At 37.8% G+C, this 25644-nt stretch overlaps 2 protein-coding genes across 2 annotated transcripts; one reads left to right on the top strand and one right to left on the bottom strand.

Moving 5' to 3' along the window:
* Positions 1-4333: 4333 nt before the first annotated feature.
* LOC147286409 (uncharacterized) lies at positions 4334-6585 on the bottom strand. The gene is made up of 4 exons (XM_086240756.1): positions 4956-6585; positions 4711-4841; positions 4514-4589; positions 4334-4437 (listed from the first exon to the last, which is right to left on the bottom strand). Exons 1-4 carry the CDS (start codon positions 6583-6585, stop codon positions 4334-4336), a joined length of 1941 nt encoding a protein of 646 aa, XP_086096882.1.
* A 10687-nt stretch (positions 6586-17272) lies between these two features.
* On the top strand, positions 17273-25326 carry LOC147286408 (UDP-sugar pyrophosphorylase-like). Its single transcript, XM_086241952.1, has 17 exons — positions 17273-17623; positions 17721-17825; positions 18375-18491; positions 19067-19207; positions 19875-19974; positions 20322-20449; positions 20543-20614; positions 20742-20806; positions 21288-21348; positions 21446-21563; positions 22293-22417; positions 22776-22852; positions 23528-23633; positions 23883-23942; positions 24188-24268; positions 24463-24702; positions 24807-25326. Exons 1-17 carry the CDS (start codon positions 17516-17518, stop codon positions 24939-24941), a joined length of 1839 nt encoding a protein of 612 aa, XP_086098078.1. The 5' UTR covers positions 17273-17515; the 3' UTR covers positions 24942-25326.
* Positions 25327-25644: the final 318 nt, after the last annotated feature.

Below are 25644 nucleotides of genomic sequence, written 5' to 3'. Positions count from 1 at the left end.
TGAGTTCGGTCATCAGGTATTGTATTAGGAACGTTCCGAAATGTTTTTAATGATTGTTTGAACATGCAAATGGTTTCAAACTGATATTGATTCTCTGGTTGTGCATTGTGCTATTTTGATGTGTTTCACTGGCTATTTAGTATAAATATGTTCGTACAATCTTAAAACTTAGCCAGGGTCCCCTGAGGGAAAGCTATGATCGTATGTGATGCTTATCCTCTACTATACTCTTTGACTGCAGAGAACGTAGCGGTTGACGACTTGGACTGAAGGTGCGGCCTTGCTACTTGTCAAGTCTCCAATTTGTCAGATTTTGATCATTTCTTTCTGGGCAGGTCGGTTATGATCTTTGTGGGTCACTTTTGCTATGTAAATTAGCACACTATTGTCTTTTGGGTTTGTTTTGTAAATTATCAAATATCTATTTTTGGGTTGGTTACTTTTGTAAATTTTGAACATATTTGTTTGTATGTTCTTCGAGGTTACTTTTGAACTTATCTGTAACCTTGTCGGGTTGGTTTAAATGTAAACACTTTATTTACATTTTGTATTTTCGCTGACAATTTATCTCGATCTGATCCAAACAGTTTTCTTTATTAGTAATAAGACTTACCTATCTTGAAAATATTTGAAAGTATAATACTTGGGGTTTGAGTATTATATTTTCCAGTATTCTCAATGTAGGTGCCGTTGTGATGGACTCGGGTTTTGGGGCGTCACATTATTTATTCGAAAGTAATATTAATGATAGAAAACTAAAAGTAAACCATATTTGTGTAAGACATCTTATGGCCCTTAGTAGAAAGAGAACCATATGTACACAGTATAAAACATCATATACAGTTGCACCCTCCATAATATGAAACCCTGATTTGAAGTTAGTTGGACTTGTTGACAAAGATTCAGTTTTACACGAGTAACACATCAGAGCAGCATTTGAAGTGTAATGATTGAGAAATAAGATAGGTGGAGAAGACATAGACAACCAGATCAGAAACTCACCAAGAGTGGCACAAAAATAGTGATCTGAGTTCAGATGAAATAGTTTGTATTATATTTTTGGGTAGAGCAAACCTGATTGCAGATTTTTTTGTCGCGGTTCTAATTTTGAAAGCCTTGGTTGGAACATTGTTTTAATCTAAATTACTTTGTTTTGAAGCTTTTAGAGCAGAGTTTTTTGAACCTTCTCTTTAGTTGCAGCAGTACTTAAAGTAGGAAATAAAAAAAGGGATTAATTATTATTAGAAATTTAACATAAATGGTAGGCAAACTGAATAAGAATGAAAATAAATGTAAGTTGTTAAAATAAATTTGACCTTTTGAATTTTTTCCTTTGTTGTTTTAGAGAGTTGAAAAGGGTTCTCTTTACTGCAAGATTCGCCTTTGAAAGTAATGCGGCTCTTTCTTTTGGATTACTGGTGGAGGTGGGATCATCTGTAATTGGAGGCTTCTTGGAGGAGGGTTTTGGGGTGGAAAACAACATTTTTTCAAACAACATTTTTTTTTTCTCTACAACTTGTCGTTCAGCAAATAGTTTAGAGCCTGATTCGATGAGAAGAGGCTCATTATCAAAGACAGCATAGATCAGAAGATCATTTCTATTTGAATCCATTTTGAAAGCTCTAAATCGAAGCTGAAATATTTTTGTTTGATTTTGGACATGAGAATTGTCTCCGGCAATTCCTGTTGATCCACAAAACCTTTCTCAACAACTAAACTGTGGCAGGAAACTCTGAACAATTGCTCTGCCGGTCTTCCAATGATTATGACGTTGGTTACATCGGTTGTGTCCTCAATGACTAACCGTAATTTAAACCTGCAGTTTAGATCGATTACATGTTTTATCAATAATTGATATTTGTTTTAAAATTGTATGAAAATAATGATAAAGAGTTGTTTTACCATGGTAGAGGAATTGAGTCATGTGTATTGTGCTTTGGGCACATCAACTTGTCATTTTGTGCAGTGGCTCTCATTTACTTGTAGCATGTGGGGCAAGCGTTGTACCATCATCCAGCACGGGTGTCAAAATGGTTGATAGTTGCTCTACAGATAACAATGGTATTCTATAATAAGTTTAAAGAAATTGGTTATGATGGTATTAAAAATTGGATAGTTGGGGAGAAAAAATAATGAAAGAGTTTGCAAGGAGAACAAACTGACATTTTTTTAAATCGGCAACAATACATGTTCAAACCTTTGAAGTTAGAACCTTTAGAGTCAGATTTTTTTAGGTTACATTTCAAAGTGTTATCTGATTTCTTCATATGCGAGAAAATATATATTAATTAATTGAATTTTTTTTTCTAACGTATTGCACAATATATTCCTTTTTTAAAGTCATCTAATGAAAATTGTTTTCTCAATTTAAAATCTTTCTTTTAACCGTATAGGAGATCCAATCACAATAATCAGAATTTTGAATTGGTTTATTTGGGTTATGTTATTTGAAAAAATATTGTTCTAGAAAAAAATTTTGATTTGGCGTTCAATGTTAAGCAAATGGTTCTAATTTTGAAAGTTAAATCCTTTTTTAAATTCTAAAATATAATTGAGTGACGTAGAGATCCACAAATAATCGGAATGAGCAAATGGGTAGTCAATAAAGAAATTCAATACAGCATTGGGGGGCTAATAAGATATTTAGGGCATATTTGGTAGAAAGTATAAGGGGCATGATGATAGGATAATGTATATACATGTTTAATTAATAGACATTCAGCCCATTGTTTTATTTTATAGAAAATTAGGATTAAATACTAAATTCTAATAATTTTTTGGTATAACATGAAGATCATATAACATTTCAATTGAACTACCAAATTTAAATGTAGTTTTTTAAATTAGGTCACAAACATGTTGATCCATTTGATTTAAGCCTTTTCCATTTGACAATTTTTTTCCTTTGGCCTACATATGATGGGTGTTATTTAAAATTTATAAGGTTTCGACAAAATTGTCATTGAATCTTTTATATTATCTTGAAAATTTGCTAATGTAGTCTCAACTTCACATTTAGTTGTGACTGTACAACACTCACAACCAAGGAGTAAAATTTCGGTTTCGAGGAAATTTTCGATGGAAATTTCGATTAAAATTTTGATTTCGAAAAAATTAGATAAAAACGACGGAAATTGCTATCAAAATACGGAAATTTTGAATGAAACTTGACCATATGCTTATTTAACATATTATCTACTATATTGATAAAAAAAAAAAAAAAAAAAAAAACATTGAAGAAACCAAATTATAAAGTAGGTTTTATGTGATATAAGATGAATATAATGTGCGCTGGTGGTAAATACTATTAAAAAAATGGGTCACTAATTAATAATTATATAAATAACACCTCAAATTTATTTATATTACAATTTTAATCATGAATTAAATAAGTATTCAATACCACATAGAGTTCTTAGCAGGTTCAAAATTTTCGCTGTCTTCAGTATCATCATGTCTAGAGTAGGTGAATTGCGAAGAATAATCACCCCAAGATACATCTCCAGCATAACTTTGCATATAATTCCCAACATGCCAACCGTATGGATCAGGATGTGGTATTTGTGGTGGAATTTGCCCATAGCCATACTCATTTGAAGGGATATGGTGGGTAGACTATTGGAGGGTTTTGCCCATAATTGTAATTATCATCTGTTACCCCTATAGAACCAAAAGTGGTGGATAATGAATCCTCTTCTTTTAGTATCATACCCACATTACCTCTTTTCCTACGATTGTAGTCATTTCCAATGGCACCAATTCCCCGTCCTACACGCCTACTCCCATGATCCTCATCTTGTGTTGCATGGGTGTAGTTTTCTTCGCTAGTAAATCAAATGATATCGTATTGATCATCTCCAGTGTTATCTTCATTTCTACCACCACCACCTCTACTTCCACTGTTGGTAGGTGTGTCTGATCCTGTGTCAGAGTTGCCTGATCGAGAAGGATTAGTGGGAACATTTTCATTGCGATTTATTGGACCTCGCGTAAGTTCCTCAAGACTCTTAGTAGGGCTCACCTCCTCATTAAGAACTATTTCCACATTGATACCTTCTTGGCGTGCTTGGGCTGCAACATCAGGATCTGGATTGCCTGCGTCATCATCAGGATGGATGGGCCTGATCCACTGATAAAGCTGGTTTTCCTCTAAATCATCATCCCCTATACAATTTTCAAACATATCCAGCGGATCATAATTGTCGATGCGATCTTCCTCAGCTTGTTTGTCTCGAATTGCAAGCTTCATATTATAGTAGCAATAGACCATCTTCTCTAACTTACTATATGAAAGCTTGTTTCTTTGCTTAGTGTGTATGAGAGCGAAAGTGCTTCAGTTTCTTTTACAAGCGGATGATGACGCCGTTTGTGAAAGAACTTTGATGGCTAATTTTCTTACAGTAGGCGCATCAGTCCCATACATGATCCACCATTCACCTAAATTGTACAAAATTATGAGTGTAAGTTCAACCATTCAATTGATCCAACTAATAAAAGTACGGTGTATACTCACTAGGAGACATTTTTGATCTAGCGGCAATTGCAGCTCGCTCTCCGAACATTCTCTTCGCATCTTTGAAATAAGTTAGCTAGATACAAATCATACAATATCCATCAAAATATAAAACTTAAGACAATTAAATTTTTTAAAGTGTTATGGCAAGTTATTTTCACAAAGTAAACTAAAGTGTTATGGCAAGTTATTTTCACCTCATTTCTAAATTGGGCAACTTCTGTTGAATAAGGATCCAATGTTTTATATACATTGTGCACAGCCCGAATAAGTTCACCATCATTTGCCACGCCTTCTTTATATTGGTAGCGAGGATTTAAATAGTGGGCTGCATCAAGTAAATATTGAAATACATATTTAGTAACAATAATTTAAAGTTAGATAACTTAGATTAATGAAAAAACATGTGGAACCAAATTTAAATTAAACATATTTAGGTTACTTGATGCATACAAATCGTGTTGTAATGTTTTAAACCATCGATCATCGATGATTTTTACCACCCACCGTGCACCATGTTTAAGTAATAATTCTTCCTTTACACGACGCATCAACTCATAAACAGATCCCATAGTAGGATACACCTCTGTATCGACAACACGTAAAACTAGGTATAGAGGTTCTAACAAACCGCAAATCTTAAGGACATGTTGCCAAAATGAGTGATCAAGTACTATGGATTCCACTTGTTGTCCTGCTTCTCCTCGCCCAAAGTTGTTATTGCCCCAATCAGTACAAGTGAACAATTGCTTCAACTCAATCATCTTTCGATACAAACTATTCAATGCAAGATAGTGGGTAGCAAATCGGGTGGGACCAGGACGAATAATATCTCCACCACAAATCTCACGCATCTTTGCCAACAACCAAATATGGTTGTAAATAAAATTTGTGATCTTTTGAGCCTTTTTTATCACCTTAGCAACCGACTGGTTCTTCCCAATCTCTTCGAACATGAGATCAATGCAATGTGCCGCACACGATGTCCAGTACACATTATATTTTTTCATTAACTTCTTCCCTGCGGCGACATATGCGGAACCATTGTCAGTGACAACTTGAACAACATTGTCCGGTCCAACCTCCTCCATTACATCCTTCAGTAGCCCATATATATATCTTGCATCCTTTATGCAATTTAAAGAATCAACGGACTTAAGGAATATAGTTTTACCTCTTGAGTATGCCATGAAGTTTATAATAGACAACTTGGTTGGACCTGTCCAACCATCGGACATGATTGTGCAACCATAAGTTGCCCAATCCTTCTTCAAGTTGTTGACATGCTCTTGCATTTCATTAAGTTCATTTTCCAAATATACATTCCGTATCTGATAGGGTGATGGAGGTTCCACTCCTTCTCCTGCCTGCTGACATCCTATCACCAAGTTTTTGAAATGATGAAATGCTGCTTTTAAAGGAGGAACATTTTTGTAGATGAAGAACTTGGCTATCAAGCCCTGCATCTTCTCTTTGATTGACCCTCCAGAAAAGAGATTTTTAGCACTCTTTTGGCGTGCTTTAGATGACTTGTAGAGGCTTGGTGCTACTAGGGGTGTTGGTTGTGATTCCCTCATGCTTGATCCTCTTCTCAACTGTGAACCACTACTAGACCCAGAATCTTGTCCCCTATTCGGGACTTTATGTAGGTGTTCCCTATCCCATTGTGCTGCTTTGGATTGTCGAATTGCAGCTCGAAAATTTATTCGCTCTTCAGGCCCCATATCATCATTATAATCATCATCATCGTCGTCGTCACTGTCACTCAAGTTTATATGACCTTCTCCACGAAGTTCTGCTTGAATCTCTTCTATTTGTTGTGCTTTCTTATTCCTTTGTTGTTGTTTATATCCCAAGGTGTTTGCAATGTGTTCTTTCACCTCTGGTGGGACACTAGTGCAACGTTTTACATTGCTTCCAGGATCCATACTTGCAAGGTGGTATTTCAGTCTTGTCACTCCACCACCCTTCATTACAAGACCACAATATTTGCATATTGAACCTTTTTTACTAGCCGGATTTGGAAGTGCATGCTCCCAAGCTGAATCACGTGCTCTTCCTCCACTGTCCATATTAGTACCTAATAACAAAAGACATACACAATCACAAATTCACAATCATCATAATAACAATCAAATATGCAATGTAACGACCTGACCCAAATTTTCACTAGAAAATTTAAATTTTGTTCAATTATGGTTTTAAGAAGTTTTAAAGGATGTTGAAATGTATTTTAAAGATTTTGGGATTATTCGGAAAACAAAAAGGGTTTTGATTTAAAGTTTTGATTTATTTATTTTTTTTGTTTTAATTTAAGCTTGACCAAAATTTGACTTTTAAAATAAAAGGGCTTTTGATTTTGACTTTGGGTCCGTTAGATAGGTGTCGAACTCACGATTTCATAGACACGCGGCACGCGCCAATCCGAGTTACGGTTTGGAAGATACGGACATGTGAAGTGAGGAGCAATTTTGTAAATTTATAAAAGTGGGTTTAAATACCCAAAATCAGAAAAAAAAAATTTCTGATTTTTCTCTCTCTCTAGAAATTTCTAGTGGCTTCTCTCTCTTCTTTATCTCTCTCTCTCTCTCTCTCTCTCTCTCCCGCACTCCCTCACTTCTCCCTCTCTCTCCCCGAGCTCACTCACCACTCCCCTCCCTTTCTCTCACCGGCGCAGCAGCTCCGGCCACCTTCCCGACGCCCCAAGACCACCGGCGAGTCGGCGCCAACCCCCCCAGACCAGCCCCCTTCGCCAGCTAGCCACCACTTCGACAAGGGCCACAACACACAGTCGCAACCCACCCCTGCGCACACACCAGCCACCCTCAAGAACTCACGCCGCCGGCCAACCCAGACCAACCCAGATCGCCGGCGAGCTCCTCTCGTCAGCACCGACCCCTGCAGACCCCCCCCCTTCGCCGGCCAGTCAGTGCAGCGACGCGAAATCGCGCCTAGAAGCCAACCAACGCCGACTGTTCTCGCCAGATTCCAGCCATTTCCAACCTCCTTTCACCTCGATTTCTGGTGAGTTTCCTTCCTCTTGTTATGGGTCCTCTTTTTCCCTATTGAATTCGTTGTTTTTATACTGAGATTTTGTGAAGATGAAAAGTGGGATTTAAACACCCATTTCGGGTTCTCCTTGATTTCGGCCATGGGGGTGGTTTTGATAAATTTTTTGGACAACTTCCACCCCGATGGACCTCTAATGGGTGATTAGATTCGACAATTTAATGGGTTTTGGAGAAATTACGACTTTTGAGTATATGAACCGCTTCTTTGAGTGGCGACGGCGGTGGTTCTGACCACCCTACTGCCATTTTAATTATTTAGCAGTATTTGAGTACCATACCTAGTTCGTTAATGATTGGTTTTAGATGGATGCTACGTTGGTTGACGGAAATTTCATGTTTAGCCGCGATTAGACATTGTTTGTGTATCGATTTAACTCTCGGGTAAAATCTCAATCAAGGTATGCCACCGGCATGGGTCCAATTAAATTTATGGTTGAAATTGAGAATGCGAATGTCGTAGATTTGGAGCCGAGAAGGATTTGGACTTAGTTAAGTTTGGGAGCGATAAGAAAATTTAGGAATTTGCCGGTGGAATAAATATTTTGGGCAAGTAGGATGTTAGTCTTCGTACACACACATACTATATATATTTTTGAGTAAAGACTAATAGGATGCTTATTGTTTTATTTTATAGACGAGACGATCGTAGCTCAAGATGACCTGACTAGGGATCGAAGCTAGAATTCTTGCTGTGAGTGGACTTTACTTTTGTAAATACTTTTCTAAATTCATGATTTAATCATTTGGTTATTGAATTTGTTTGAGAGATAAAAGAAGATGAATTGGATCTTTGATTTGGAAGTCTTTTCTTAAATCATGATTTTATTATTTGGTTATCATGAGTCTTGAATTAGAAATATTGATTTGAGTTACGAGTTTTATAAAGTTAAATGAGCAGTTTTAAACCGTCATATTAGTACCCCTTACAGCAGGTACATAATTGCTCTGCACTCGCCTAGAGATGACTCGGCGGTGTATGACCAGCACAGGTACATAATTGCTCTGCACTCGCCTAGAGATGACTCGGCGGTGTATGACCAGCACAGGTATATAATTGCTCTGCACTCGCCTAGAAATGACTCGGCGGTGTATGACCAGCACAGGTACATAATTGCTCTGCACTCGCCTAGAGATGACTCGGCGGTATATGACCAGCACAGGTATATAATTGCTCTGCACTCGCCTAGAGATGACTCGGCGGTGTATGACCAGCACAGGTATATAATTGCTCTGCACTCGCCTAGAGATGACTCGGCGGTGTATGACCAGCACAGGTGTATATTTGCTCTGCACTTGCCTAAAGATGACTCGGCAGTGTATGACCAGCAGTTTCCCGGGTACTAGTGTGGCGTGAGTTTTCAGTTGTGAAGTGTTTTGAGAAAATATATTCCACCAGTAAACGTTTTAAACGACAGTTTCATTAAGGCATTTCATTTTATTTCAGATATTTTAATAATTTTACAGCTTGAGAGTATTAATTGTTTTTCATGAGTTTTGTAACATTTTTAAGACTTGTGAAATTGTTTTAAAACTGGGGGATTTCAAAGAGCGACGTGAGGTTTTAGAGTTAAAAATATTTAGACTTGATTTCATCTCCATTTAACTGTCCACTCACTGAGCCTATCTCACCGTTTCTTGTTTTGTCTTAAATTGTCCCCCAGGTAGTAGCTTTGGTGGAGGTCGAGCCAAACACGTCGAGGCAGTTTCATCCATCTCTCAAGTTGGACCGTGTAGGCGCCAGTCAATATTCTTGTAAAAATATCCCTTGTATTAGGATAGTGGCTCTGATGATCACACTTAAAATTCTTAGATGGTTTTTCTTTAAAATTGTTGGGTCTGAGACCCTATTTTGGTTGTGGTAGAGGTGGTTGCTGTTAGAAGTGCTTTTTAACAGGTTTGAATTTCTGGGTTAGTCCATTTTCAGGGAAGGTTCTGCCGAATTTTCGGTAGGATTTTCCTTGAATTTGGATTCTCGCAGGACCTCTCCGGGTTTCAGGGTGGAATCCGGGGGCGGTCCTGTCATGCAAAATAACAATCAAATTTGCAAAATCACAATCAAATATACAGAAATACACAATCACATTCAAAATCAAATATACATTAATAACTGTGAAACAAGAAAATGGGCAGATCAGTACGTGTTGATAGGAAATTTTTGGAAAAACAAAATATACAAAACAACTCTATTATTTTATTAATCTTCATCCATCTCTTTGATAAAACAAATCATCCATACAACTCTATATAAAACAAATCATCCATTTCTTAGATAAGATTAATTGCCTCCTCAACCTTGTTTTAGAACAAGAAGCAACAATCCCGACCATAGCAAAATAAAATAAAATAAATAAATTTGTTTCTATAAGAATTAAGAAGTGGTTGTATAATCATTATATTACCAAACAAGTGATAAAAAAGGTGATAAAATCAGTATAATTCATTAATTTGCTGAATATTATGAATTCTAGCCTTTCTAGGTTTCTACTCTCTTCTCGAACAAATGGGCCATATTTGGTTTTAGACTGATATGAACAAAATCGATAATAGAAATTATAGAATCAAGTAATCAACTCAATCAAGTTTTTTGACAAAACAAATTTCAATTCATATACTAGTATACAGTATACTACCAATCTACCATACATACACAATGAGTGATGCATTGAAAGTCTGAAACTACACAACATTCAGATTTACTTCAAAAAATTATTCATAAGCATGCCATAAAAACAATAAAAAAAAAAAGAAGAAGTTCCGTTCCAGTCTTTCAGACTCTGTATATGGAGCCATCAGTGGAGCAATTGTAGATTTGTAGTACAAACCTTGCAGGGGTCTCGCTAGCAGGGAGTCACGCCGAAGGAGGCAAGGCGCTGTCGCAGGCGGAGATCGCAGAGTGAAGAGAGAGAGAGAGTCACGCCGGAGGAGGCAAGAGGCTGCTGTCGCAGGCGGAGAAGACAGAGTGAAGAGAGAGAGAGGCACGCCGGAGAAGGAGGCAAGAGGAGAGAAATCTTTTGCGCAGGGAAGACAGAGAGAAGAAAGTGAGATCTGAGTGTGGATGAAAAAAAGAGAAAGATTCGAGTGATGAGGTACGGGCTGTACAACCAAATTTCAACATTCACAGCGAAATTTTGCTAAAATTTCGACGAAATTTCACATAAATGCACTTGAAGGGGATCAAAATTTTGTCCGAAATTTTGTGGTTATGTGATAAAATTTCGGGATCCCAAGAAAACGAAAATTTCGCCGAAATTTTCGAAATTTCACTCCTTGCTCACAACTTCAAATTTAGTTGTGACTGAACGACAGTCACATATAAATTGTGAGACAGACACAATTAAATTGTGACTTAATTGAATTTTTTTATAGAGAAATTATACTATAATATAGTACAAATAAATGTCTAAACAATACTTTTACTCAAAGCAATACATAGTATAGTAGTATGAGTTGTTTCTTTCAATTTACTAAGACAGTCACAGTTAAGTTGTAATTAGCTTAATTTTTTTTCATAATATAGTATAAATTAATGTAATATTATATTTATTATTTATTATTATAATGACATGTAATGTAATATTTATAAATTTTAATACTTTTTATTTTATTATTTTTTTTAATTTTTCAATTAGTATATAATCTAAAATACTATTTAATTTTGATACTTAAACTAAATATTTATTAAAATGTAGTAGTTAAAATCAAGAGTAAATTATCTGTAAGTACCTCAATTATACACTGATTTTCAATTTAGTACCTTAACTTAAAAAATTTGACAAAAAATACATCAACTTTCATTTTGTGTCAAAATAGTACCTCCGTTAATTTTTGTCAAATAAACCGTTATATGCTGACGTGGCAAGGGTATTTTCGTCTTTTTCCCCACATTTAAAAGATAATAATATTTTAAAAAACTTTTGAATAAAAAAAATTAAAACTTTTAAAATAAACATTAAAAAAATTAAAACTTTTAATTTTTAATTTTTAATCCCCCATTGTCCCCTCCTCTCCCCTCCCCACCCCCACCCCCACCCCCACCCATCCCCTCCTTTCCCCACCCCCACCCAGCCCTCCCCTCCCTAGTCATCCCTTCCCCTTCCCGCCACCACCCAGCCCTCACCCACCCATCATCCCCCTCTCCCAGCCCCAACCCCGTCGCACCTCCTCCCCCAGCCCCAACCCCGTCGCACCCCTCCCCTCAGCCCCAGCCCCGTCGCACCCCCTCACCCAGCCCCGCCCACCCAGCAGCAGTAGCCCCTCGCCCTTATTTCTTCTTCCCCCACCCAGCGCCACCCCGCCCCACGCAGACCCGCCCCGCCCAGCCTCTCCCCTAGACCAGCTCCTCCCCATCCAGCTCCACCTAGACTCGACCCACTCCTCCCTCTCGCCCAGCCGGGCCAACCCTGACCCACCTCCCTCCACCCCACCCAGCTCCCCCCAAACCCAACCCATCCCCTCCCCTTCACCCACGCAGACCCGTCCCTTCTAGCCCCAGCCCTAACCATGCCTTGCCCCAGCCCACCCAATTTTTAAGAATTTTTTTTTTATTCAAAAATTTTAAAAATATTATTATTTTTTTCGGCTAACAAAATATTATTATCTTTTAAATGTGGAAAAAAAGACGAAAATACTCCTGCTACGTCAACATATAACGGTTTATTTGACAGAAAAACTAACGGAGGTACTATTTTGATACAAAATGAAAGTTGAGGTATTTTTTGTCAAATTTTTAAAGTTGGACTACTAAATTGAAAATGAGTGTATAATTGAGGTACTTACATAATTTGCTCTAAAATCAATAAACCTTTTATTTTATATCGGGCTTAACCCGACAGTTGCTACGAGTCTGCGACCTCCCAAATCGAACTCTTGCTGCGACCCTCCCCAATCGGACGATCGACCATAGGTATCTCTCTTTCGCTCACTTTCTCTCTCTTTTTCTCGATTTCTCTCGTGACCTGGGGTTGTTTGGGTCCGTGGATTTGGGAAAAATTTTGGGCTTGATATGTAGTTGTTTAATCTATGTGTAATGTTTGTGCTCAATCCCATGATATGGATATTGCTTTTTTGAGCTTGATATGTGGATTGTTATGTTTGGTGATGTATGAAAAGCTGCTGACATATTACATTTACATATATTCGGATCATCATCTTCTTCTTCTTAATTTCTGGTACTAAATAGTGTGTTAGAAACTTGTCATGTTTAGATTGTTGCTCACTGGCCTCTGGATGTGGGCATTTTGGTATGAAGAAAAATTTGTTTATTATATTCATGTCTTTGTTTTCTTTTGTGTCATGAAATCTGTTTATTGTCCATGATGGTGTAGGAGAAAGTTCTTTGTATCATTTGTGGATACTGAAAAATAAGTTTAGAGAATGAGAGGAAGATCACTGTATTTAGCTCATGAATAGAAGCAGAGTAAAATTAAGTTTAGAGTAACACTCTTTGTAACTGTAGTTCGAGTAATGAACTGTTGATTGATTAACAGTAAGGCTTATTTGCACATTTGCCCCCTGATTTTTAGGTCTTTTTTCACTTTGCCCCCTCACATTTATTTGTCTCATATAACCCCTGAACTTTTATGTCGTTTCCCATATTGCCAGATTCCGTCGACTCCGTCAACACCATCGTTAGAAATGCTGACGTGGCGTCTACGTGGCAGGGCAATTTCGTCTTTTTAGCCACAGAGGATCAATCTTTGCCATGTTTGTGCCATGTTTGTGCCATGTGGTCATTTGTGGGACCCAATATGCCATGTTGGCAACCTTACCACATTTTTTTAATTAAAAACATAAAACTGAAATTTTAATTAAAAAAATAAGTCCACAAATTCTTCTGAGTTTTTTTAATTTAGATTGTGCGATGGTGGGTTTGAGGTGAGGCTGAGGAAGGGGCGGGGGAGGGGGTGTGGGACAGTGGGAGGTGTTGGGTGAAGGCGGGCGAGGAGGAGGGGTTGGGCCGAGCTGGGGCTGGTCGAGGAGGAGCTGGGCCGAGTTGGGGCTGGGCTGCGTGGGGCGGATTGGGGCAGAGCTAGGGCGGGGCTGGGCTGGCTGCGTGCGACGGATCGGGGCAGGGTAAGGCTGTGCAGGGCGGGGGAGGGGTTGGGTGGAGCTGGGCCGAGCTGGGGCTGGGCTGCGTGGGGCGGATCGGGGCAAAGCGAGGGCGTGACTGGGCTGGCTGCGTGCGACGGATCGGGGCAGGGTAAGGCTGTGCAGGGTGGGGGAGGGTTTGGGTGGGGCTGGGCCGAGATGGGGCTTGGTTGCATAGGGCAGATCGGGGCAGGGCGGGGCAGGTCTGGGGCTGGGTGGTACGGGTCTGGGCAGGTAGGAGTTGGGGCTGGGTGTGGGAGAGAGAGAGAGAGAGAGAGAGAGAGAGAGAGAGAGAGAGAGAGAGAGAGAGAGAGAGAGAGAGAGAGAGAGAGAGAGAGAGAGAGGGGGAGAGAGAATGGAGGAGGTGGTCGGCATGTGCAGTGGGTGGAGAGGGTGGCCGGAATGTGCAGAGTGTGGAAAGGGTGTGGGATGGCCGGCATGCGCACTGGGTGGGGAGAGAGTGGGGAAGGAGGGGTTTGGTCTTTTTTTTTTTTTTTTTAATTTAATTTTAAAAATTTTATTTTAATTTAAAGTTTTATTATTTTATTAATTTAAATATTGTTTTAAATATATTTTACTGGTGAAATGACAAAATTACCCTTCCACTTCAGCATTTCTAACGGTGGTGTTGACGCAGTTGACGGAATCAGACAATGTGGGAAACGACATAAAAGTTCATGAGGTTATATGAGACAAATAAATGTGAGGGGGCAAAGTGAGAAAAAACCTAAAAATCAGGGGGCAAATGTGCAAATAAGCCTAACAGTAATGGCATGTAGTTGAGTACAATCTATATTGTTTTTAGACACCAGGTTTGGAGAAGACAAACTTACTTCCTGCTTTCTTTGTTCCTTATAATTGACAGACTTCAAAAAGAGGAGGCACTAAAAGTTCGTGTATCCAAAACAAAAAGAGGAGTGGCTTTGTTTTGGGTTGTGTCATTTTTGTTTTGTGGATGTCTAGCTAGCTTTAATTAATATATTGTAGGAAGAGGAGGACATGGGCTTATATATTGTGTGGGTTGGCCTGGCTTCCATAGCTAGCTTGCCAAGAGCTAGAGAATAAAGAGAGCAGCTAGCTTTAAATAATTAGTGAGTTTGTTTGTTTATTTTAGAATCTCGAATATATATTGGTTTTGCTTGCATTGAAACTTTTGCAGATAGACCTGCCTTTGATTTGGGACTTGAATCTGTAACATGTTTAAGAAATTTTAGCAATATGGATATGTTTTAGTAAAATTAGAGAAATTAAAATGACAACAGGATCAGCTCTAAACATGCATTCTGCTATACGTGCAACATGGATATATTGTAGTAATTAAAATATTTAGCACTAGATTGATTAATGAAGCTAGGTAAGTAGGGTGGGAATGAAGGAAAAGGCCAAGACATGAGCATTAAGACAAATTGTTCACTGTTGGGATTTTTTTATGAGAAGAAAGAAACTTTTTATTGATCAAAACTCAAAGCAATACACGCAATGGACAAGATGTCCATTATTAAGAGAAAAGATCAAAAACGAAAAACATAGAATTAGGCCTCATAAAGCAGAATCCATTTATCTAAGTGCTGCCCTCCAATCTAAAATTATATCGAATAAATATACACCCCTGAAGTCACTTGTAACATATGCCCAAAGGGATGACCAAAAAACTACTCTATCCCACAATTCTTCAACATTTGCTCCTCTATAATCTTCAAAAATTCTTCGATTCCTCTCCATCCAAATAACCCAAAAAATGGCCAGCATTCTGCAATTCCAAAACACCTTGGCCTTCTTAATCCCACCAAAACCAAAGAACTTTTCACTCAGCAAAGAATAGCACCCTTCTGGCATTACCCACACTACCCCTGCATCTTTGAATAAATTTGACCACAGCTTTGCTGCTACAGAACACTGAAGGAAAATATGATCAACACTCTCCCCTTGAATCTTACACATAACACACCTGCTTGGAGATAAACAAAAATTTGGCATCCTTTTTTGTAGAATATCACAAGTATTTATCTTTCCAAGAGCTACTAACCAAGCCAAAACTCTGACTTTTGGAGGAACTTTTGCTTTCCAAATCAAGCCTGCCGGTCGAAAAAGACTACCATCGCCGTGCCCACATAGAAAGGTAAAAAAAGACTTTGAAGAGAAAAACCCTTTGGAGTCCAATTTCCAAACTCTTGAATCTCTAGTGGACGACAAATGAACTTTCTCGAGCACTAAGAGCAAGGATGACAACTCCTCCACTTCTAAGTCATTTAAATTCCTTCGAAAACCCAGGTTCCAATTTGGTTGAAAATTAACTCCCCCTGCCATTTCTGCCACTGATAAACCATGATGATCTGACAAATTATACAGCCTTAGGAAACAAGTTTTAAAAGCCTCCTCTCCTCCCTAAACATCCTCCCAAAATCTAACCCTTTCGCCGTTCCCTACAGCCATCTTACAACACACTATAAAGTTATTATAGCCTTTTGATATATCTCTCCAAGGGCTTCGACTTGACCCTTTCCTTACCTCTTTTGAATCCCAACCACTCTCTTGGTTTCCATATTTACTTCTAATCACTTCATCCCATAAGAATTCTCTTTCCAAAGGATATCTGCAAAGCCATTTCCCCAATAAAGCCATATTTTTTGCCCCCAGTTTCCCTATGCCCAATCCCCCTAATTGCTTTGACTGAGAAACAATATCTCATCTAACCAGATTAAACTTTCTCCATTCCCCAACTTCTTTCCATAGGAAGTTTCTCATTAGTTTCTCCACCCTTTTAGCTACCCCCTTTGGTATTTTAAAAAGTGATAAGTAGTAAGTTGGGATACTCCCTAAAACAGCCTGAATCAATGTAAGCCTTCCTTCCCTTGATAAGAACGCCTTCTTCCAATTTTGCAGTCTTTTCTCTATCTTTTTTTCATTACCAGATTCCAGAAATTTGTTGCTCTCGGATTACCCCCCAAAGGCAAGCCCAAATACTTCATAGGCCAGGCACCCACCTCCAACCCCAATCAGCCGCTAACCTCTGCACTTTACTCTCTTCTGAATTAATACCCGCTATAGCACACTTTGAACGATTAATTTTTAATCATGAGACTATACAGAAACAGTCAAGAACATCTAATAAATTTTGCCACATTTGCTCATCTCCAGTGACAAAAAAAATGGTATCATCAGCAAATTGGAGATGAGACACTTGCACTCTTTCCCGTCCCACTTTCAACCCATCGATCAACTGTCTCTCCCTTGCTTTTTCAATCAATCGACTATGCCCGTCTACCACAATCGTGAACAGGAATGGCGATAGAGGATCTCCCTGTCTCAAACCTCTAGAAGCCCCAAATTTTCCACTTGGTCTTCCATTTATCATTATTGAAAGAGTTTAAAGGTGCAGAGAAGGCAGGTGGGGGCTAGCTAAGCTAAGCTAGCTAAGTGCTAGACATGATATACTCATTGAAATGAGCTTGCAGATTGTTTATTAGAGTAATTATTGAAAAGGATTAATACTATACCAAATTATACCATCCTATACGGCGTACCAAACGTGGCCTTAATGTAAGCCAAAAAAAAAAAAGATAGGGGGTGCTTTAGCCCTCCTAGCCCACAGCGTGGATCCGTGCCTGATGAATACTATAGCTTTTAGTTTATGCCTATTGCTGACCACATCATCACTTGCTCAATAAACCGCTCCCTACTTGCTGATGTATTGACTGATGATTCTAATGCATCAATTATTTTGCTCACTGCTCAATAAACCTCTACTCCGTCGTTAGGTAAATAACTCCACCTTTCCTCAGTCTCCCGCTCTCACCGGACTTTCATCGAACACATAATATCCTCCACCACTGCTACACCAACAATGGCATCAGCGCTGGATTCCGACCTCGCAAAGCTCGCCATCGACGCCGGCTTCTCTTCGTCCGCGCCTAATCTCCAGAAAAACCTCCACTTTCTCTCCGCCGAACAGGTACGCGTACGTACAATATTGGATTTTTGTGTGAGCAATTTGGTTGCATTTTTGAACTGCTTTTGAGATTTTGCTTTGAATTGGTGGTGTTTGGTAGATTGAGCTGGCGAAGGTCCTGTTGGAAACGGGACAGAGCCATTTGTTTGAGCATTGGGCGGAGCCAGGAGTCGAAGATTACGAAAAGAAAGCTTTTTTTGATCAGGTTTGGTAATTTTTTTGTCTCTATTTAAGTGGAAATTTTTGTTCTTTTTGGGATCTGAGATTGAATTTTGTTGTGCACAATTGGAGGCCTTGGATCTAAGTCATAGTTCGGTACTGTTTTTGGAACTTTCATATCTTTTGTACAGTGTCCCCTTTCAACTCAATTGAGCAAAGAAGGAATAACAAAAAATTAAAGCATATGCATAATAAGCTTTGAAATAAAGTGGGTTCCATAAAAAAAAAAATTTGCCAAGAAAATAAAGCAAGAAAGGGTGTTAGAAAGCAAGGAAATAAAAAGCCAATAATGTGTTCGTGATTTAAGCATTGGGATTAAAATTTTTGACAGTACATAGTATGTGGGTTTTTCATTTATTTCAGTTTCAGTAAAAGATCTCTTAATGAAATTATAAATACTGAATTTAATAACATTGATGCTAGATAACACCATTGCCCTAAAATGGGAGTATTTCTTGAAAATAGTTTTTTGCTATTGGGTTTCTTAGGCAAGGTTTTTGTTTGCAATACTCTTCTGATTGAAAATTCAATACAGGTGATTCGGCTTAACTCAAGCTATCCCGGGGGGTTGGGATCATATATCAAAACAGCTAGAGAACTCTTAGCAGATTCAAAAGCCGGAAAGAATCCATTTGATGGCTTCACACCTTCTGTAAGTGAATATAGGTCTCATATGCATAATATACCAGTTATATGTGCATTTTAAATTTTAATGTTGTAACCCTACCTAAGGCTAGCTTAACATTGAGCATCTTATCCAATATGAGCTGACTGTGTGTTTAAATATATGTACATGTTGGATCAAGTTGATATTCTGGATGATCGGCATAAAGCCATCCATCCATGACTTCATTTGATGAATAACATATCAATGTGCTGGCTTGTACATTTTTCAATCAAAGTAGTTATGTAGGATAACAGTGTATTTATTACAGAAACAATTCTTTTTGCTATTCCCTGATTGCTCTGCTGCCTGCCTTTGTCAAAATCTAAGAGAAGCTCTATTTATTTTTGTTCAGAGAAAGTTGGGTATCAAGGTTGCCATTTTATGTAGGGATAATTATGGAGATTTTTGTTTTCCAAATGACATTTTGTTGATTCTGAAGAGAGAAAAATATGCATATTGTGTCTTGGCATCCCTTTTGTCTGAGTACAGCATAGCATGTCATTCCAATTCAGAGTTCTTAGGAAAATCTAAAGCCTGATACTTGAGCGATAACCATTCAGGTTCCAACAGGTGAAACCTTGACTTTTGGTGATGATAGCTTTATCAGATTTGAGGAGACGGGTGTCAAAGAAGTTCGGAAAGCTGCATTTGTTCTCGTTGCCGGTGGACTTGGGGAACGTCTGGGATACAATGGAATTAAGGTTTAGATCTACTGTCAACTATGGGCACTTAGTTTTCCCTTGAATTTCAATATTTTTAATTGCATTTCATCGATCAAGACAACTTAACTTAATTTTTATACCAATTATTTTTGTCAGCATTACCCATTCTCTCCTTAAATTATTTTTTCCCTCTTTCTAACCTGAAGTACTTCTTGACTTGCTTCTTTTCCTTGTAGCATCTTTCTTCTGAACTAAATGTCTTCTTAGTCAAGTATCCCCTATTGTCATTGAACACGGTCAGATTGGCTTCTGAATCATTTGCTGTTGGATCTGTTTTAAGTGTTTCACTAATGCATTTGCATTTTGTTGTGCCTTTTATGTACTATTGCTCATCTATCTTTGACATTCTTGAGATTTGCTACATTAATCTTATGAACATAATTCTTCACCAAATATTCCCATAACATCAAGCATTGTTGGCCTTGTGGCCAAACTTGTACAAGTTTCCCATGATTATATCAGGTATTCATCTGATAAATTAATGTGCAATTATCTCATTTGCTGGGTTAGGTAGATGCAAGTGGCTTCATGTGAAAGCATATGTTTTTGTTGAAAAAATCTCAAACTACTAAATGCGGCTGATAACTATTGCCTTTTGCTTAAAAGTAGTCCCAGCATGTTTAACCTATTGCTTTACATTTTGCAGGTGGCTCTTCCGAGAGAGACCACCACAGGAACATGCTTTTTACAGCATTACATTGAATCAACTCTGGCTCTTCAAGATGCTAGCTGTAAAGTCGCACCAGGTTTGCCACCAGCACAGTATCACATAATACATGTTAAAGTTTGTAGGATGCTGCCTTAAAAGCTAAGATGTCATTTCCTCATTTCTAATACTATGGTGCCAACAGTAGGAAGCCATTCAACTTTCACTAATACTATTTTCTCTATATGTCAGATACATGATGATAACAATTATTTGATGTAGAATAGTTTTAAAGTGATTGGGGTTTATTTAAAAAGGCAGTTAATTATTGTCAGGCGACTCAGGCCGCTATGTTAAGAATTCTCCATGAAGGTGATTGTTGTGCTAAATTGCTTCGTTAATTTTTCTTGCCTTTTCAAGCATCAGTGCTTCTTCTCAATTATGTAGGTGAAAGCCGAACACAAATTCCTCTGGTTATAATGACATCAGATGACACACATTCTCGTACAGTTGAGCTTTTAGAAAAAAATTCTTATTTTGGAATGGAACCTACTCAAGTAAAGCTTCTAAAGCAGGTACATAATGGTCATTAACTGTGTTTTTGAAGGATGATAATTGCAGATGTGATATGAAATCTTTAGAATGTTAAAGTTTTCTGTTTGTTACAGGAAAAAGTTGCTTGCTTAGATGATAATGATGCCAGGCTTGCAGTGGACCCACGCAACAAGTACAGGATTCAGGTATAAATTACTCATATATGTAATTAATCATTATATTTTTGGTGACTAAAGATTTGAAGAACTTTGCAATCTCTTTTTCCATAAATATTCAGTTATCTGTTTTCTCTTCCCCTTCTCTTTATGATAGACCAAACCTCATGGACATGGTGATGTGCATTCACTACTCTACTCTAGTGGCCTTCTAAAAGTTTGGTATGTCATGAATGCTTACCTAATTTATGGAATCCTTTAATGCATGTACATGTTCATTTATATGCATTTACTTGAAAAACTGTAATTGTAATTGTGAATATTGATGTCTTAGATTCTGAAATTCATGAGATAGAAGATCCCATTCTGTTCTTTAGCACATATGAAGCTGCTAAATATTCTGACACTGATGACTGCCTAATGAGACAAAGATAATACTAAATTACATCTACACTCCTTTTCTTTTTAACTTTACTATGGTGCTTCAATCTTAAAACATAATTTGATAAGATCTTGGTCCAGATTATTGAACTGACTGTAGCTTTATTTATAAATTTGCTTCTAAGAGTCTAAAGGCTGAACTCTTAAGTTACCCTTTAGAAATTTGTAGTAATAGATAAGTTCTGCATGTGTGACATTAATATATGATATATTGCATGGAATTATTTACTACAATGATATGTGATTGTGTATCATTTTACAGGCATGATGCTGGTTTGAGATGGGTTCTGTTCTTCCAAGATACAAATGGACTTCTATTCAATGTCAGTTGCTTTAATGGTTTCATCTACATTTTTCTACTTATTTGAGGAGTTTTGGTTGGATGTACGATGAGAAACCCATACGCCTCTTGTTTTGTAGGGAATCCCAGCAGCATTGGGTGTCAGCTCTACCAGACAATACCATGTTAACTCCCTAGCTGTTCCACGCAAAGCAAAAGAAGCAATTGGAGGAATTACTCGACTTACTCATGCTGATGGTATATAGCACAATTCCTTATAAAATATATTATGATATTCTTCCTCTTGTTAGGTTTGGAATTATTAACCCGTATGATGGCTGCCATTGCTTTAAGCTATTTTCAACTGTGTTTGACTAAATTATCTTTCAGTCTTTTCCAATTCACTTTTATTTTATTTTCTACTTAGTGATTTATGCTTACGCCTGTGTCACCATTGTTGCACAATGTTAACTGATTTATGCAAGTTGCTTCCATATTTCAGATGAATCAACCTCTTTCTGACCGCTCCCTTTTTTTCTTTTAAGTTGATCGGCCTGAAGTCTGGCTGTGAAATTAATATCAATTACATCTGTGGGATCTTTATTTGTGTCACAAATTTTTTAGTTTATTTTCTGCCTAAAGAGAAAACTGAGTGGAACTTAATTTCACTAATCATGAGGAAAAACTTATTTGCTTCTTATGGCACTCTCCTTGAACATTTGGAGTTTAAAACTCACTAGGATAAAATGATTACTATATCTCTAAAAGAGGTTTTAAGGTTCCTGTTACATGTCTTTTTGGTGTTTGGCACGCGTAGATATCCGTCTGTAGGGCATTCTAGATATTTTGAATCTACAACTTTAGTCACACAGTCCCCTGAATTTCTATATGAATCATGCTATATAACAATTTAACAATTATATTCAAATGTGTTTTCCATGATTATAAAGTTAATACATATGTCTCCATCTTCAAAACTTACTTCAGGGAGGACAATGGTGATCAATGTGGAGTACAACCAGCTTGATCCTCTGCTTAGAGCAACTGGAAATCCTGATGGTGATGTCAATTGTGAGACCGGCTATTCTCCGTTCCCTGGGAATATCAACCAAGTAATCTTCTGGCGGATATTTACATTCCTTCACCCCTTCCCCCCTCCCCCCCCCCCCAAAACACCCACACACACCCCCCAAAAAAAGAAGTCTTCTAGCCATTACTTAGAGAGAGGCATCGTTACTCAATACTATAAATAGTGTTTCTATTATCCACACACAGAAATGTCCATGAAATTTTATCATATGGACTTTGTTATGTGTATGACAAATTACCATCATTTTCGACAGCTCATATTATTAATGAAAATTTTCTGGGGTTGACATATAATTAGATATCATCACAATTGGAGTATCAATGATAGTGAACCAAATATATCTTGAAGCCTTAATTTATTGCTTATTTATTCATGTGCAGCTAATTTTGGAACTTGGTCCATACATTGAGGAGCTTACAAAAACAGGAGGTGCCATAAAGGAGTTTGTTAACCCAAAGTTAGTGTTCTCTTTATTAGAGCGTCCAATATTTCTGCTGTTGGGGGATCTATTATGGTTTATGTAATTCTGTGCAGAAATCAAGTTTTCAAGAGATTCATAGCTTGTAAATTTTCTATGGTTATGCATGTGTGCACTAAAGAAATGTGATTGGTGTGGTGTTTATTATTTGGCTTTCTGAATGTCTAGGTAATAGGATCTGGCTCCTCTCTATTTCCATATAAAATGGAGAAGGTTAGTGATAATATGGACAGTAAATTGTGCATGGTGCATCGTGGGGCCTGCCCCCTATTCAGGGGAGACCCACACCTTGGACGTCATGAATTAAGGAACCAGCCCTCTTTATTTTCCATGCAAACAGAGAGGACCCATTTCCTAGGTAATAAAGTAATATAGTTTATTGGCACATTTAGTAGGAGCTCTTCACGATTTTGGATTATATGCCTGTACAAAGAAGTTAGATTCAGCACGATTGATTAATCATGATGGAACTATTGCTCCAGAACCCAGAACTAAATACCTTTCCTCTAAATCTCAATGTATATGAATATCTATTCTTCAATTCTCTTATTCTGAAAGTGCATGCTAGACTGCTGGTACATGAGAATGGTGATCTTGGAAATTCTCTAGTTTCACTATACATCATCTTATCTAGTATTTTCCATCTTACTGCAGATACAAAGATGCTAGTAAGACTTCATTCAAGTCCTCGACTCGGTTAGAGTGTATGATGCAAGACTATCCAAAAACTTTGCCTCCATCTGCCAGGGTGGGATTCACGGTAATTTCTTTCAGGCTTAAGATTGTATGTAGGTGTTTTTATGGATGTGGTCCTTTTTTTTTTTGCAGGTGCAAGATGGATGCAGTCTTTTATTTATAAGAACAGCTTGTCCCTCTCTTAAAAAAAGAAAAGAAAAGAAAAAAGGAATAGCCTCTCCCTATAGTATTGTAGCAGCATTTTCAGTTTTGAGGTATTGTCCTTATTGATGTTCATATTTTTCAACTAACAAGCTGTTATGTCACCGGTTAGGTAATGGAAGCTTGGCTTGCTTATGCACCTGTGAAGAACAACCCTGAGGATGCTGCTAAGGTATGGATATTAAGTACCCTTTAAGTTGTTTCCAGTGGTTCATTTTATGCTGTTTGACAAGCTCAGCCAACTTTATGGAACCCGTGAACAGGACAATTTAAGAACTCGGGTGCTATTTGGCCAAAAAAAAAAAAAAAAAGAACTCGGGTGCTAAATCCTCCTTTCTTATTTTCCCAATAGTGGGTTGGTATTTGGGGTTTCCAGTTTGATTGTATTTCTAATTATATGCTTGAATCTAACTGAAGGTACCAAAGGGAAATCCATATCATAGTGCAACTTCTGGAGAAATGGCCATTTATCATGCAAACAGCCTCATTCTCAGAAAGGTAATTGTATTAAGAATAGTATTTTAACTGAACTTCATGATGCTATGGTTTCTGTTATTATTATGCCACACCCACACGTTGCAGGATTATCATTATGCCACACTTTACTGGAATAGTTGGAGGATGGTGCATAGCTCTTTACAAGCAGCTGATCCAGTTGTTTGAATTTGGGTTTTTACTTTCTTGCCTTGCAGGCCGGAGTCCAAGTAGCAAATCCGGTACAACAGGTGTTCAATGGGCAAGAAGTGGAAGTGTGGCCTCGTATCACATGGAAACCGAAATGGGCCACCACTTTTACAGGTGTAAAAAGCAAAGTCAGTGGAAGTTGTTCAATTTCTCAGAGGTCTACAATGGTTATTAAGGGCCGTAATGTCTTTGTCAAGGATCTCTCCTTGGATGGGGCTCTTGTTGTTGATGCTGCTGATGATGCAGAGGTATGTGAAGATATATGGCAAATAAACATATATTGGATACTCTTTTCTAAACATGTGATTCTGATTTCTGTATATGCTTTAATACTGTCACCACCATTTAACAGGTAAAAGTGGAAGGCTCAGTTCAGAACAAGGGCTGGACCATTGAAAACGTTGATTACAAAGATACTTCAGTGCCAGAGGAACTGAGGATAAGGGGTTTCAGAATCAACAAGATTGAACAGCTGGAGAAGAACTGAACAAGTATTGTGAGCCTTTGCAACTTCTTCTTGGAGACTGGAAGGTGAAACTTTCACTTCCTCATAGAGTTATTGTTAAATTGATGTCTCTAGCCAATAAATTATTATTCTTTATTTATTGGAGGCAATGTCCACACCCCACTTTTCTCCTTTGGCACTCCTAATTTTTTTTTATTGATTTTCTATTTTTCTCATTACTTGCATTTCCAAATTTGGCCTCCTCCCTAAAAAACCAAAATCAAACACACCCAGTTTTCTCTCTCGTTCACATTTAGATTTCACTCAATCGTCCCTTTCTATTCCTCTTCTCCATTAATAGTACACGTAGTATGTGGGCTATGAACTATTTTTTTGTGAATGTGGGATATGAACTTTGACACTGAAAGATGCATGAAGTCATTAGTATACCTACTACCTAGTAACATTAGTTTGATTATTGTTGCCCAGAAAGCAAAAAATCAATCACAAATACCTAATTTCTCTCTCATTTGGAAAACAGAAAAATTAAAAAGCATAACCCAACTCGCTGTAGAAAAACGTACCCCATGCAATTTCTGAGATGAGAGGAACATGGAAGGCTCTCCTTTTGTTCTCACAAAGTAATGAAATTTAGTGGAAGCACTTACGTCTTGACTGTTTGAATATTGTTTTGGGTAACAAGGTCACCTCCAATGTGCAGCCAAAGTTTGAAATTTGAATTAAA

This window comes from Dryas octopetala, chromosome 4 (assembly GCF_963921425.1).
Source record: "Dryas octopetala chromosome 4, drDryOcto1.1, whole genome shotgun sequence".
NCBI lineage: Eukaryota > Viridiplantae > Streptophyta > Magnoliopsida > Rosales > Rosaceae > Dryas > Dryas octopetala.
Note: the sequence above shows the minus strand (reverse complement) of the source record. Positions and strands in the feature narration are given on the sequence as shown.